Source organism: Gymnodraco acuticeps, unplaced genomic scaffold (assembly GCF_902827175.1).
Source record: "Gymnodraco acuticeps unplaced genomic scaffold, fGymAcu1.1, whole genome shotgun sequence".
Taxonomy (NCBI): domain Eukaryota; kingdom Metazoa; phylum Chordata; class Actinopteri; order Perciformes; family Bathydraconidae; genus Gymnodraco; species Gymnodraco acuticeps.
In genome coordinates, this window is record NW_022990391.1 from 2,710,779 (window position 1) to 2,726,303 (window position 15,525).

At 42.2% G+C, this 15,525-nt stretch overlaps 1 protein-coding gene across 3 annotated transcripts in view; it reads right to left on the reverse strand.

Moving 5' to 3' along the window:
* LOC117551569 (glycine receptor subunit beta-like) overlaps positions 1 to 15,525 on the reverse strand; it is a gene marked incomplete at its 5' end in the record, with an annotated part of 89,816 nt that overhangs the window by 11,084 nt on the left and 63,207 nt on the right. For 2 of the 3 annotated variants that reach the window (XM_034224479.1, XM_034224480.1), the window contains 1 exon segment: positions 477 to 625. In XM_034224479.1, coding sequence (XP_034080370.1) covers positions 477 to 625 — 149 coding nt within the window. 3 annotated transcript variants of the gene reach the window in all.

The window sequence follows — 15,525 nt, forward strand, 5'->3', positions numbered from 1 at the left end:
GAATCTCCCCGCGATCGACCGGTTGGGCACCCCCAACATCTTACCCCATCACAACCTGTGCAAAGATACTGGTGCAGGATCTATGGAAGCAGAAAGGGGATGGGATAATGTAATTAAGACAGAGAGCTTATTGAGGACATGGCAAGTATGGGAGTTGGAACAGCTAAATCTCCTTGACATCGACTTCCTTCACTGTTATCTCCTCCTATTTACCAACAGAACAACCTCAGAGTCCCATATTCATGTTTTCTGACACACCTCTGGACGTGTGTATGGAGCTGTTGCATACATTCAGACTAAAGACAAACATGAAGATGAATCTATTTCTACAATCATTTTACATGAAAACATTGTTTGTGGTATAAAAATGCTGAAGATCTTCAATAAACTTCACAATGTCTAATCTATGATTGGCTTGCAGATGTAATGTTAATGGACAGTTGTCTGTATGTGTTTTTGTGTGTGTAAGAACTGACCTGCACCACAGCATATTCCACCAGTGATGAAAACCCAAAAAGTAGACAAGCAATGAGCCAGATGTCAATGGCTTTAACGTAGGAAACCTTTGGTAGTTCTGACGCCAAAAGCATACTCTCACTGGACAGAGAGAGTACTGATAAAATACCTAGAAACACACAGATGTTAAAACATTAATTTTACCACATGTGAGTTATTATTTCATAATAAGGGACATTTATGTGGAATTTACATAGAGAGAAGCAAACGGAGGCAGGGTATCACCGCTATTGTATGAAAGACTACCATCACCACTTAATATGTCTTTGTTATTGTTTTTTCACCATTACAACCAACCTCTAATGTCTTGCTCCCACACTTTTGATTGAATGAGCTTTAACGGTAGAGATACAGTTGTAGGGTGAGGAGGACAATTTCTGTACGGAAAAGAAAGTGTGACACAACACACAACATTTTCAACTCTCTGTTCTCATGCGACTACATTGAAAAATATGCTGGCACTCAGTCAAAGGTACTATGTGGACACGGCCCCTTGATGGCCTAAAAGCACTAAACGGCAGTCTTGAAGTCAACTACACATTAAATACTCACAATAATTTGAAACAATTAGGGCAGGCATCCTCAAAGTCCGGACTCCGGTCCGGATCCGGACCGAACCACAACTGTCTCTGGACTCTGAGCAAATTATACTTTTCATATGTATTATCTGTATTATCTGTGTTATCTGCGAGACATCGCCACAACGCAACGGGTCAAAATGATCCGCTATGTCCATAGACTGCAAACAGCGCTCTGCATGTCCTGTTCCACTATCTGTGTGTGTCTGTCAACGCATTGGTCCAATCACATCCCGTCAGCGTTTTTTCCCCCCAAACAATCTGCGAATCAGAGGCACAGTAGGACGGGTCTTCGCGGAATGCGGGTGGGAAAAATGTGTGTCTCGTCTCTTTCAACCTGTCTGAGTCAGAGCGAGAGTTTAAAAAAACTAAATTCAGAGCGAGAGTTAACAGCTCATCTAGTTCCATCTGTACTGTAGCTAGTAGCCTAGTTTCACCTACCGGGGTGGCAACTGACACCCTAAAAATAGGCCTTGCCACCCCAGCTGCCACCCCAGTTGGCAGCTTTGTTTTGAAAGAAAAGTTGTGGCTCATCGGACATTTATGAGAGAAAGTCTCTAATGTCCGAGTGCAAGTGAATGCAGCACAAGATGCACGTCATGTAACCCCTCCCCCGGCCCTGGCGCGAGCGTGGACATATGATTGGCGGCGATTTCATTTGAACGGGACGGCGCAAAACGAAAAGCATTCGGACCCAAGCACTGAAGGAATGAGGTATTTGCGGTCTACACTGACAGAGAAGAGACTGTCAGTGTGTCTGTACTCAGCATTGAATCAAAACGCACTAAAGCTGTTGATCTTAATACGTTTGTGAGAAGTTTTGCTGAACAAGATGGTAATCGCCGCATTCAGCTGTAATAGACATGTCAACTTGATGCTCTGCTCACGGATGAGCATACAAAACTATTAAGATGATGACCTTACATGTGTAAATATTTTTTTTTCTTTGAGGGGGTCTGCCCCCAAAAAACTGTTTTAAGTCCTGAGAAAGTCAAATAAGACGGTGCCCAGCCAAAAAAAAGTAACTACTTTGATTTAACTAGGCCAGTAGGTAAGGACTTTCCACTGGATAATAACTGAAGTATAAAAGAATGCATGACTGAAGTGATGGAGACCATGTTGAAGGCAAACAAAAAGAGGAAATAACAGGTCAAATCAAGCAAATCCCCCTCTCAGATTCCACAGCAACCAGAAGAACATAAATACTGGCTGGTATTTGATTAATCAGTTTTGTGATGGAATAAAAAATGCACAGTGCATTTCCTTAGCTGTGGGTGAGTCCACTGACACCACTGACAATGCTCAGTTGCTGGTGTTTGTGAGTTTTTATGATGAGGCAAAGGGGGAGTTTGTTGAAGATGTGTTGGGCCTGATGAACGTCAGTGGACACACAAGGGGTCAAGACATTTATAAAGCAATTTTCATTTCATTTCAAACCTTTATTTATACAGATAAATCCCATTGAGATCATTGATCTCTTTTTCAAGGGAGACCTGCTCAAGTAGTTCCACATGAAACATAAAAACATAAATAGAACAACAAAAGGACATCATACAGCATCATTTACATAATTATCCACATAAACAGGTACCAATAGCTTCCGATTGACTAGCATCCAACCAAGCTTTAAAAACATTTAGTGGCACCAGATTGTTCAGTTCTCAGCAGGAAACCGATGGACTGTCCACTCCAAGTAGGGAATGAGTCCTTACCCCAAGTGAAAGAGTTCAAGTATCTCGGGGTCTTGTTCTCGAGTGAGGGAACAATGGAGCGTGAGATGGGCCGGAGAATCGGAGCAGCGGGAGCGGTACTGCAGTCGCTTTACCGCACCGTTGTGACGAAAAGGGAGCTGAGCCAGAAGGCAAAAATCTCTGTCTACCGGGCCATTTTCGTTCCTACCCTCACCTATGGTCATGAAGGATGGGTCATGACCGAAAGAACGAGATCGCGGATACAAGCGGCCGAGATGGGTTTTCTCCGCAGGGTGGCTGGTGTCTCCCTTAGGGATAAGGTGAGAAGTTCGGTCATCAGGGAGGGACTCGGAGTTCAGCCGCTCCTCCTTCGCGTCGAAAGGAGCCAGTTGAGGTGGTTCGGGCACCTAGTTAGGATGCCACCTGGGCGCCTCCCTAGGGAGGTGTTCCAGGCACGTCCAGCTGGGAAGAGACCAAGGGGTAGACCTAGGACCAGGTGGAGGGATTATATATCTTCGCTGGCCTGGGAGCGCCTTGGGATCCCCCAGTCAGAGCTGGTTGATGTCGCCAGGGAAAATAAAGTTTGGGGCTCTCTGCTGGAACTGCTACCCCCGCGACCCGACCACGGATAAGCGGGAGAAGATGGATGGAGATTGTTCAGTTTCCATTTAATTTGCAGACTATTCCAAGACAGAGGAGCTGCGCATCTAAAAGCTGTCTTCCCTAAGACAGTCCTAGCAGTTGGCACATTTAATAAAACCACAGCATTCGATCTCAGGCAGTAGCCACTTACAATTTTCCGTGAGATCAGGGAGCAGATGTAGGATGGAAGTTTCCCTAACATGGCTTTGTATATAAAAATGTACCAGTGACTGAGCCTCCGTACAGTTAGTGAAAGCAAACCAGCCCTTGCATACAGGGTACAGCGATGGGTTAACACCATTCACCTAGAGCTGGCCTAGAGCTGGCCTCAGCCTCAAGTGATCCACCCTGGATGTCTACCACTGGTCCATCACTCATCAGCTCCCTCTCCATCTTCACCCCAGCATCGGAATACACCATCTCAGAGCTCATCCGTAAAGCTAAAACCACCACCTGTCAGATTGATCCTCTTCCCACCACCCTGGTAAAGGCTTGCCTACCAGCCATATCACCCATGATCACTGACATAATTAACTCCTCCCTCACCTCTGGAATTGTACCCACCTCCCTCAAACTGGCTGCAATCACTCCCATCCTCAAAAAACCCGGTACTGACCCAGCCGATCTAAACCACTACAGGCCCATCTCCAACCTACCCTTAATTTCCAAGACCCTTGAGAGGGTGGTTGCCGCACAGCTTCAGTACCATCTTGACACAAACAACCTCCATGAACCCTTCCAATCTGGTTTCCGCCAAAAACACAGTACTGAAACAGCCCTGGTTAAAATCACCAACGACCTCCTCCGTGCAGCTGACTCCGGACTTCTCACCATCCTCATCCTCCTTGACCTCAGCGCTGCATTCGATACCATCTCTCACCCACTACTCCTGGACCGCCTGGCTGGCATTGGGATCACTGATGTTGCACTCTCCTGGTTCTCATCATACCTCACTGACAGACAACAGTTTGTACAACTCGGTAATCACAAGTCACAAGAAAGTGCTATTTCACTGGGTGTCCCCCAGGGGTCAGTACTGGGTCCACTCCTATTCATCATATATCTCCTCCCCCTGGGCAAAATCCTCCGTCACCATGAGGTTAATTTTCACTGCTACGCCGATGACTCACAGGTCTACATTTCCTCTAAACCCACCACTGCCCTCCCCCCAACCTCCCTCACCAACTGCCTTGAGGACATCAGGAGCTGGATGAGCAGGAACCTCCTGAAGCTTAACGGTAGCAAAACTGAGGCCCTGCTCATCGGCTCCAAATCCACCCTCACCAATTCACATATCATCCCAGCATCAAACATCATCATCGACGGCTTCCCCATACCATTCGCTGCCCAAGTGAAAAGCCTCGGTGTCATTCTGGACGGCTCCCTCTCATTCGCACCACACATAAAAAACATCACCCGCACCGCCTTCTTTCATCTTCGGAACATCTCCAGACTCCGCTCATCTCTGTCTCAACCCAGCACTGAAATCCTGGTCCACTCATTCGTCACATCCCGGATTGATTACTGGAATGCACTTCTGACTGGCCTTCCCATCAAGCTCCTCAATAGACTGCAAATAATCCAGAACTCTGCTGCCCGGATCATCACCCGCACCAACTCATCCGACCACATCACCCCCATTCTCACTCAGCTACACTGGCTTCCTGTACGCTACCGTATTGACTACAAAAACATTCTACTCATATACAAAGCTGTCCATAAGCTTGCCCCCATCTACATCACTGACCTCCTTCAGGAGTACACCCCCTCCCGCACTCTCCACTCTTCGTCCATAGGACTTCTCACCGTCCCAAGCTATCGCCTCAAAACCATGGGTGCTCGAGCTTTCAGCTGCTCGGCTCCCAGACTCTGGAACACCCTGCCACTACACATCCGACAGTCTGATTCCATAACAACATTGAAAACCCAACTTAAAACCCACCTGTTCATACTGGCATTTTCTTTATAATCTGTACCCTGTGTCCTTTTGTGTCCTTTTGTAGTCAATTTCCTGTTGTTTGTCTTGTCTTACCCCGGCTGATACTTCACTAAATCCACTGTTTTAATTTGTAAGGTAAAATTATAAATGAAAATTGTAAATCTGTAACCCTGTAAGGTGTCCTTGGGTGTTATGAAAGGCGCCCCCCCAAAATAAATGTATTATTATTATTAGGGCCGGGACTTTAACGCGTTAATTAAGATTAATTAATTACACAAAAATTAACGCGTTAAAAAAATTAACGCATTTTAACCGCACTTATTTTTGCACGGCGGAACGTTTCTCACTGGATGAGTTTCAGGCGTACCGATTATACTGGAGCACCAACTAACGTTCATGACTTCAGACAACAACAAACCACAGTGAACAACAGTGGGAAATGTTGTTTTAAAAAACGGACGGATGGAAGCGTCGATAAGAGCACGGTTGTGTGCAAATTATGCAAAAAGGAATTTGCATATCACCGCAGCACATCAAGCCTCAAGTATCACCTCAATGCAAAACATATAGCAGCTAGCGTGGAAGCTAGCCTGGACGTTAGCCTCTTTTATCGCGTTCACACCAAAAAGAGCCGGTACTAAAATGAGTTCATGAGAACCTTTTTACCCCCACGAAAGTCCCTGCTAGAGAGCAGAGAGCTGCTAGAGAGCAGGGACTTTCGTACGGCTCTCTTGTGAGAAAAGAGCTATATTTCTGATTGGCTGGGCGGATTGCAAACCACGCCCCGTAAAACTCCCAAAAAGTTTTGTGAATTTTATTATCCTCGCATTAGCATTATTAGCATTAGCCCAGCGCAGAAACGCAGAGAGACTAATTTATGGCAACACAAAATAAAACATGGGAGCGGTGGAGATGAGGAGGTGTCGGCGTTCTGGCGATTTACTCGGAAGGCTGCTGGGACTCCCAGCAGCTTCTACTGAAGAAGAAGAAGAAGTGACGTCAGCGGCTTCATTTGCCTAATCCTCCCCCAGGTTCAAAGAGTTCTCATGAACTAAGTTCTCATGAACCTTTGTGGGAAAAGTACTGCGGTGTGAATGCGCCTAATGGTATACTAAAATCCATGCGAAAAAAATTGCTTCTCACTGTTCTTAGGTCAAATATTTATATGTGATTAAAAATGCGATTCATTTAGATTAATTAATTACAAAGCCTCTAATTAATTAGATTAATTTTTTTAATCGAGTCCCGGCCCTAATTATTATTAATGCTTTACAGTTTGTCACAAATCTTAGTGCACTGTGATAGGCGGCATCTAACTTGACCAGGCAATTGGCAGGTGCATTCATATACATCAAATAATGGGAATGCTGAATGAAAGAGGGTGCAGCTGCCTTTATTCATAACTATGCAGCTCTTACACTGCGACTCTGAGGGATCAAGCACGGACACAATAACAATGAAAACTGCTGCATACAGATTATTTTTGTTTTTGCAACCTCGTGTTAAGAATCTTGTTGCAATTGTTTAAAAGTTTGAATGACCGTAATAAACGGACCTTTGTCTTATTGAAACATTTATTTTGGACCTTTACGATTTGTATTTGAGTACCCCTGAATTAGGGTCATCCTCTCTCTAAGAAAGGTTAACAAAAGAGTTAAGCCTAACCCTGGAGAGAGCCACTTAAGAGAATAAGTGTGTAAATAACATCTAGTGTAATAGTATTTATGAAAAGGTTGGATACAAAAAGGACTAGATGAAATTAAAAGTTGAGAGAATGAAAGGTACAAGTAAAAAACACTGAAAAGCTTTTATAATTAACGAAAAGTGAGTCAAAGACCCAGGCAGTATTGTGTTGCGCGTTAAGAGGAAGGCAAGATAAGTAATTAGCGTCCTTAGATTGACGGAAAGAGCTGGATCTCCTCCTGCCTCAACTGGATGTTGTGGACATGTAACATTTTATTCCACTGTGGGAAGCAAATAGAAATTGTGAACAACTTTTCTCTGGTCTTACAAGTGGCGCGACTAAAAGTCTTCAACTAGACATGTAGGATATTGATAAAAACCACCCCTTCTGTCCTTTTAGAGTTGATTTTAAGGTTTTTATTTCTTACTTATTTTTTTACTTAAAGGTAAGTTTGAGAAACCGTCTCGAGATACACTTTTTGTTATATTCCATGGAATGCTCTTAACATCCCGATAAATATCTTAAGTGCTTTGACAAAAAATCCATAAAAAAATGTCATCTGTGGAAGCCGTAATACTGTAAAAAGCACGACCAATCATCTGAGCCGGCCCGGCTAAAATAACTGGATGGCCTACCTGCCTGTCAGCCTTCCATCTGTGCACAAACTTATCTTGTGCCCTCATTGGTCATGTGCGCATTCGTGTGTGTTGGAGGAGGGGCCAGGGCTCGAGCTTAAGGGCGTCCCGTCGTCCTGGGGCCGAAAAAAATAGGGTCGGGGAGGATAAAAACATTTTTTGGGACGAGAGTTAAAATAAAAATACCCTGCTAACTCTACTACGAACGTCGATGAACATGAAACTGACTGCACGTTTTGTGTAGCACAGTTATTAAACCTCCTTGTCAACATAAACACACACGCACAAAACATTTAGCAACCCGCGAAATACACACACACACACACACAGAGTACGTATAACGACAGCCAGCGGCACAGCTGCCTGCAAATTCCTGGCCCGCGAATAATGAGAACTCTCCATCGCATTCAGTCCTTAGCAATATGCTGCGCCTCTCCCCATGTAGGGATGGGTACCGAGCCCCGGTATCAAACGGGCCCCGGCGGCCGGAATTATTAAAGGACGTGGTACCGTTAAGCTCCGACGTTATGATACTGGAGACATTTAAAAATATTTACATCTTATGTATTATTGCTACATAAACATTATATTGCAGTTTTAGTTTTGCCAACTCCGTTTCTAATATGCAATAAGACCATAGACTGTATATATAAATGGACGTAGGGTCTGTGACGTCACCCATAAGATTCTGCAGAGTTGCCGAGAAGCCCTTAGTAGGCGCAGTCGGCCACTAACGGCTCGACAGTGACGTCAGAGTTCAACTCCCGCCTGCTCCAAATAAGGGCAAAGAGGCGGAGCCGAGGCGGGACCTGCTTCCACCGAGCTGGAAGATTAAGAGCTAGCTGAAGCTACCAAGCTAAGCTAACATGCTCCCCATCTGCACACTGCCATCGCATTTTACGTTTCCAAGGTAAGCGGACATGAAACTATTCAGCAAAACTATAAATAATAATCTAAGTTATTGAGTTTTTAGCATAATACTTCAGAATCTTAAAATCCCTTAACGTTTGTATGCAATTGTGCTAAATTCAACACTGGAATCAAGCAAATATTAAAATGTTTGCATGACATTAGTTTTTGATATCACTAAATTATACGTTTAATACATTTAAGTCAAGCTAAGGTACATGTGATGGTAGCTAGTTAGTGCTCTTACCTGTGAGGCCTCCTCTAAACAGCATAATAACCAGACTGTATCATTAAAACTAAGTACCAGTTATAGATCCTTGACTTTAGACGAACAATTCAAAAGACAAAATGTATTTAAAGACCAATCTTTATTTGAATGTGCCTCTTAACCTGAGATGTTAGATATACAGTAATAGTATTGACAATCTAAAAAAACTGCGGCTGAGACTTCAGGGAGAAACCTCCGTGTGATGGACGTCCTGTCTGTTGGTTTGGAGAGGACTAAGGGTCTTTCCTCAGTGAGGAGGACCAGGCCTGATGGAGGAGGGCCAGGCCTGATGGAGGAGCCCATGCTGGGCAAAGCTGATACCAACTGCACAGGCCTAGTCTGTCACTTTATTTGACTAAATGTGTTTACTTATACATTTAATAGGTTTACACCTTCTGTCCATATGTGCTTTTTATTTAAAACATTTGATTAACTTTTGGTTCACATTTCAATAAATTGTATTTGCACTCCTTTCGTCCATTATTCTTACTGAAAATGTTAGATTACACATTCACATCTGACTGAAGATTGGCCCCATTTATTTGTGACGTTGCAAACTCTGCAGTACAAGGCACAAGTGATGTGAAGCTCATAAAGTGAGGCAAATAGAAATAATCAGCTGATGGAGTGTAGATGTGGAAATAGCTGCATTTGATCAGCTGACTGTGTTTTTACAATAAAAGTAGTTTCTTAGTGAATGTCCTGTACTGGTCTTAAAATCTCATAACATCAGCTTTTAATGTTCCTCTTGGATGTTCTTCTTGACCCTCAGAGAAGGAGAAAATGTCGTGTCTTTCAGGCATGTCCTTTCCTAACAAAAATGACAGGAAACATAAAACATATTATTGCAGAACAAGTGTGTTATTTATGAAAGCGGTCTGTTTGTGTGTTTAGGGGCTGCAGATATAATTATTTTGTAATTGTAATGTTTTTTTTTATTTCAATAGTGAGCTACAAAGACAATCAGATTATGAATGAACAGTATGAAGTTCATCAACATTGAAATATATGTTATTATCAAAATAATATTGAACTGTTACAAAACGTAGTGCAACTGTAGAAGCTTGCTCTGTTGTCTCACTGAAAGGATAACTTTTACCACGTTTTTACAGACAATATTGAGAGATAAATAGTAGCAGTTCTCACTAAGTGTTAAATATCTTTGCCTTCAATACATTAAATTAGAAAGCTGACAAAACCATATTTCTTTAGCCTTTATTTATACAGGTGTAGATCTCATTGAGACACAAGGTCTCATTTTCACACAATCATAGTGCTTGTTAACATCTAAATGTAACCTTTTGCATGGAAAAAACCCTCAACTTAACTGATGTGTAGGTGATCTAGTATTTAGTATTGTTTAATGGAATGTATATCAGTGTATTAAAGTCAATACTTCATTCATGTAAACCAATATATTTCTTGATTCTTTGTACAGTATGAAAAAAAGAGTCTTTGTACCTGTGCTGAAGTTCACTGCTGTGAGGAGTCCAGTTCTGTCTCTCACTCTCTGGTCCAGCCTGTCTGCATCACCTGGACACCTTAAACAAACAGTTATATATGTAAAGTACCATGTGTACAAACAATATAACTGATTATCTTCTGTTGAACATGTTGGATTGTGTATTGTCCGAGTCAGGGTCCTTTTTATTTTACTGTAACTTTGGAAGTTGTGTTACCAATGCTTACTGTTTATTTGATACCCATTTGGTAATGCAATTAATAAAAAACAACAAGGTTTGGGTTCGTTCTTCAGATGACTGTGACGTTAACGTGTAAGCTCGATAATGAACTCCAGCTCAACCAACCATATTGTAATATCTAAGTAATCATCTTGAAATATGACATTAATAATTGTAATATACACATCTTATTGTGAGGTTGATTTCACATACACTACTTCAACGTTAGCTTGTCTACATACTTGAGCATAGCCAATTTAAATTAACCTTAGATGCATACAGTTCTTACCTACATAATAAAATATCTCTCTAAGTTACAAGGATGACCTTATTTTATCAACCTCAAACAGAAGCCGTTTGTTCTACAGTATTATCCCACTTAACACTTGTCTATTTCGTTTTAACCTTTATATACAGTCTATGATTTTAACTTGTAGGCTACGATTAGCATCATTAGCACCGATGTAGCTACCACTCGCTTACACACTAAACCAAGCCTTAACATTCATTACGTAGCTGATTAAAATCATTAACACATAAATAAGTACTCGATTTTCACTTACCGCAAAACCGCATGCATGCACCGTCTGTTTTAACCACAGAGCGAGTCACAATAGTCCGATATATAAGCATGAAGAACAAACAACCACGGCCGGCTTCAAGTTGTGTTTCCTGGATGAGCTGAGCAGGCAGAGTCCCTGTAGCTTCACGGAGCAGCTAGCAGAGAGACGAGAAGCTAGCAGCAGCAGTCACTTGACAGAGCCGTCACTCAATGTGACCACGCCCTAATTTATGCAAAAACGTTAAGACCTAATATAAATAAAAGGGTCGTGTTAGAAAACAATTCACTCACAGATCCATAATCATGAAGGTGGAATCTAACTATATCCATAATAATATTTATTGCATCCATGGGTAGAAACATGTTTTTTTCTGCTGTAAAATTGGGCATTTTAACATGGGGGTCTATGGAAATTGCTCCTTTCTGCAGCCAGTCCCTATCGGCCAATATATGAACTGCAGTGTGTGGCACTTCCATATTGGCGTCCCGGCTCTTCCCCAGAGTTTGCCGCTTGAATAAGACCAATCCAGACGAGAGATCTCTCTCTCCCGTCTGTGTGCGAGTGGGCGGGGCAGTTTGTAAAGGTCTCCTGACTGTTACAGACTGTCATCCTGGTTAGTGGTTACTCTGGGTTCTGTCTTCAGGACAGTGTTGGATTTTTTTGTTAGTTGGATGGGACTTGATTGGATTCAATATTAGAGTAACTTTCTCGTTTGTGTGTTTTTTTTAAATATAGTTGGCCTTTGTTTCTTTGTTTGACTGATTTCCTCAAATAAAAAGGTTGATAAATTATCATCTCGATTTTTATGATGTTTTATTTATGTTAAAGGTCACTTTGAATGATTTTAACTATTGATAATGTAGGAAAACTAATATTTTTAATTCGGGACGGTCCACATTAATTTCGAGACGGCTTAGATTGTATTTCGGGACGGTTGCGGGAGGATGGTGAAAAAAGTTAGTCGAGAGCCCTGGGAGGGGCTCTGTAAGGTAAGCTGCAGTGCAAGGCAGTCGCGGATCAGCCATATAATGGTTATTACAATGATGATCGCTTTGTAACTTCTGGTCATGTTGGCAAGATGAGTGTAACATTTAACATAAAACACTTAACAGTGCATGGAGACACAAATAAGACATAACATGTAGACGTAACGTGAAGTCAAACATAGTAACAGTGTGTGTTGTCAGGGCCAGGCCCTCCCATTTGACATTCCTGCCCTCCCCCAATAAACACGTTTTTAACATTTACATTTTATTTGTTTATTATAAATAAACTGAACTTTTATGCCACGATGTATGTGATGTCAGATAGTAACTAAAATAAAATCACAGCGTCACACTCTGCCGCCTATTCTGGATTTGTTTATTGTGCATTCTGTAGACTCCCATTTCTGTTTGAATTACAAAATGGACATCAGAAATTGGCTTAAAAGGTCTAAGGATTTATTCAAACGAAATAGCGATGAAAGAACTGTAGCCGATGGTGCTGCTGGCGACCCTGCACCTGCCGTTGCAGCAGCACGCCTTAATGTCACAAGCTTGACCTCGGCAAACCCCGGGGCTGAGTTAGCGAGCCCAAGCCTTCACTCATCAAGGCGGCCGCCACCAATGCTGTCCTCCGAGGCACAGCTCCTTGTGCCCCTACCATCACCACCTGTGTTGCCACACCCTGTACCACACCCGCCAGCATCCTCCTCCGTGCCGGTGCCTCCACTACAGACGCTACCTTGCAGCACATCAACGGGTACTATTGGGCCAGCAACCGCTCAAAGACCAACAGCCCCAGATGATCTTGGGGTTAATAAACACAACCAGGTGAAACTGGATTGTTATCTGGGAGATTGTTTTCAGGAAAGAAGCTCACTTTTGCCGCTGCATGGTACAACAACAGACCATGGCTTGAAGATTCGTTAGAAGCAGACGCAGCCTTTTGTTTACCCTGTAGACAGTTTAAAGTCAATACGTCTTCATCTGATGCGGCTTTTACTGTCAAAGGTTTTTGCGACTGGAAACACGCATTACAGACTGATAAAGGACTGCTAAGACATGCCGCATCAAAAGAACACATTTCATGTGAGAGTGTGTGGAGAGAGAGACAGATACGCGAGGAAACAAATAACAAAATTAGAACTTTGTTGCAGATCAGCTGGCACGGAACCATTATTACGTGTCAGCTGTCGTTGATATTATAGCTTTTTTAGCTGTCAACCAACTCCCTCTCAGAGGTGACCACGATTCACTCCACAGCATGTCCGAGTCAGGCAGTGGGCTCTTCCTATCGCTGTTTGAGTATACGCTGCACAAAGATGCAGAGTTGGCCAAAATAATGTTCTAAGTTAGCTCGGCTGAGCGAAAGGATGCTGCAGTGCATAGGAAAATAAACCATGCCCAAGGCAAACTAAACAGTAAAGGAGGAGATGAAATGCAAATCAGTTGGGCCACTGAAAAGAGTTACAGCGGAAGGATTCAAGAGCGGATGGACTGAGGAGAAGACGGAACCAGAGGAGAAGGAAGAATCAGAGGAGTTGGCGTGGTCTAGCAGAATGTGAGGGGGTCGTGGCTTGACAACCAGAGGGGGAGAAAAGTAAAACGGGAGTGAGTGAGTTTACAAATAAAACACACTTATTCACTAACACACAAGAAAAGGTGTGAAAATACGTAAATAAAAATATGTATTATCCATGAATAAATCAATTGGTAAATTTAAGAAGTAATGAAGGGTGAAAACATTCACCATACTTTAGCGGGTGTTTTGGATTTAGGAGTACAGAGTAGGACATATTATTCAATCTTTTCATTATATAAACAAATTATTCTTTAAGAGATTATTATTCATGTGCGAATTTGGGGACAGCAGACACATCTTTATTTGAATGGAACATGTTAAAGGTAGAGCTAGTACCAAACCAAATATGGTATTCCAAATCTAAAATATTGGTTTCACCATTGTAGCTAGTTATTACCTCAGGAGAACTGTTAAGGTGGAAATAACATTTGTTTGTCGTCCAAGATGTAGAGTTTTAAAAAGACACTGGGCAGACTAGGCAAAGAGAGATTGCACATTTTTATTTTGAAAAAAGCAATATAATTGGGAGTAATATATGCGGGGCCTTGGATCACTCATTGTAATGGTGCATATTTTTGACAACCAATATCGTTCAGGGAGAAGGGGTCACTCGACCCACCCTGCAGATGTTTTAAATCTTACTTGCAGCTTCAGAGGGAGCGCACGGCACCAGAGTATGAGTTTTAAAAGACAAGTGCCACCACCTCTAATGCTCATCCATTTAATCAGTGATGACCTGACATTTAGAGATGTTATTTAAAAGGAGAAACATATCTGCCATGAGTGAAAATTCCTGAATTGAACTACAAACCATTAATGAAATGACTTCTGTTTTTAAAATCCTTGATAAAGGAGGGAGTAATTATCACATGCTCGGGCACCCAAGGTTCCACACACTGTTTAAGGGGTTTAGTATAGTTCTTTAACCCGTTATCTGTTATCCGTTACCTGTTTTTCAGGTATCTGGATCGAAGATGACATTCCCAGAACAAATGACCATATCTTCCCTTCTAAAAGGGTCAAATTAATAATATTTTTTCTCAAAGTAATGATAAACATGTGGGTTGGATGTAGAAAAGTCAGAATCAATATAGATGTTTTTTATTTTAAAGAAAATTCAGATTGAACATAGTAAAAAACTGTAAATTATAGTGTCCGTTCAAACATTATTTTTTACTTATAGTGAAAACTACGCTTGGATGATGGTAAGGTAGACTAAACGCTTTAGGAATCCAAAGTACAACATATAATAAGTACCCTGTATCGAAATTGATGCAAAACAAGTGACATTTGACCTTTTTAGAGAGGTTTAGCAAAATAAACTCAACCTCTGAGGTGGAAATGGGGGTTTTACCGTTTCTCTGGAACCCATTGGTCGATTTTGGTCTCTTTCTGACCGTTAGAGCCAATAGAATCGAAGGGGAATCCCCCCCACTCACACACAGTCTAAAACAAAAAGGTGTTGGCTTCGTGCACATAGTTTTGCACCAGAGTGAAGCTGTCGCTCTGACTTTTAGAAACGGAAACGCAGGTTTATTGCTTATGGATTATCAGAAATCATTTCAAAGGGACACAGACGGAATGTATTATCTCTTCGATTTAGACACGGCATCTATTGCACGTCTGTCCGTCATGGGAGAGGGATCCCTCCTCTGTTGCTCTCCCTGAGGTTTCTCCCATTTTTCCCTTTAAACTGTGGGTTTTTCTCCGGAAGTTTTTCCTTGTACGATGTGAGGGTCTAAGGATAGAGGGTGTCGTTTTTTCTCATACTGATATTCTGAACAATCTGTGCTGTTGTATTTGCTGTAAAGTGTCTCTACTGTAGGCTATTTTTATTATATGTACAGCACTTT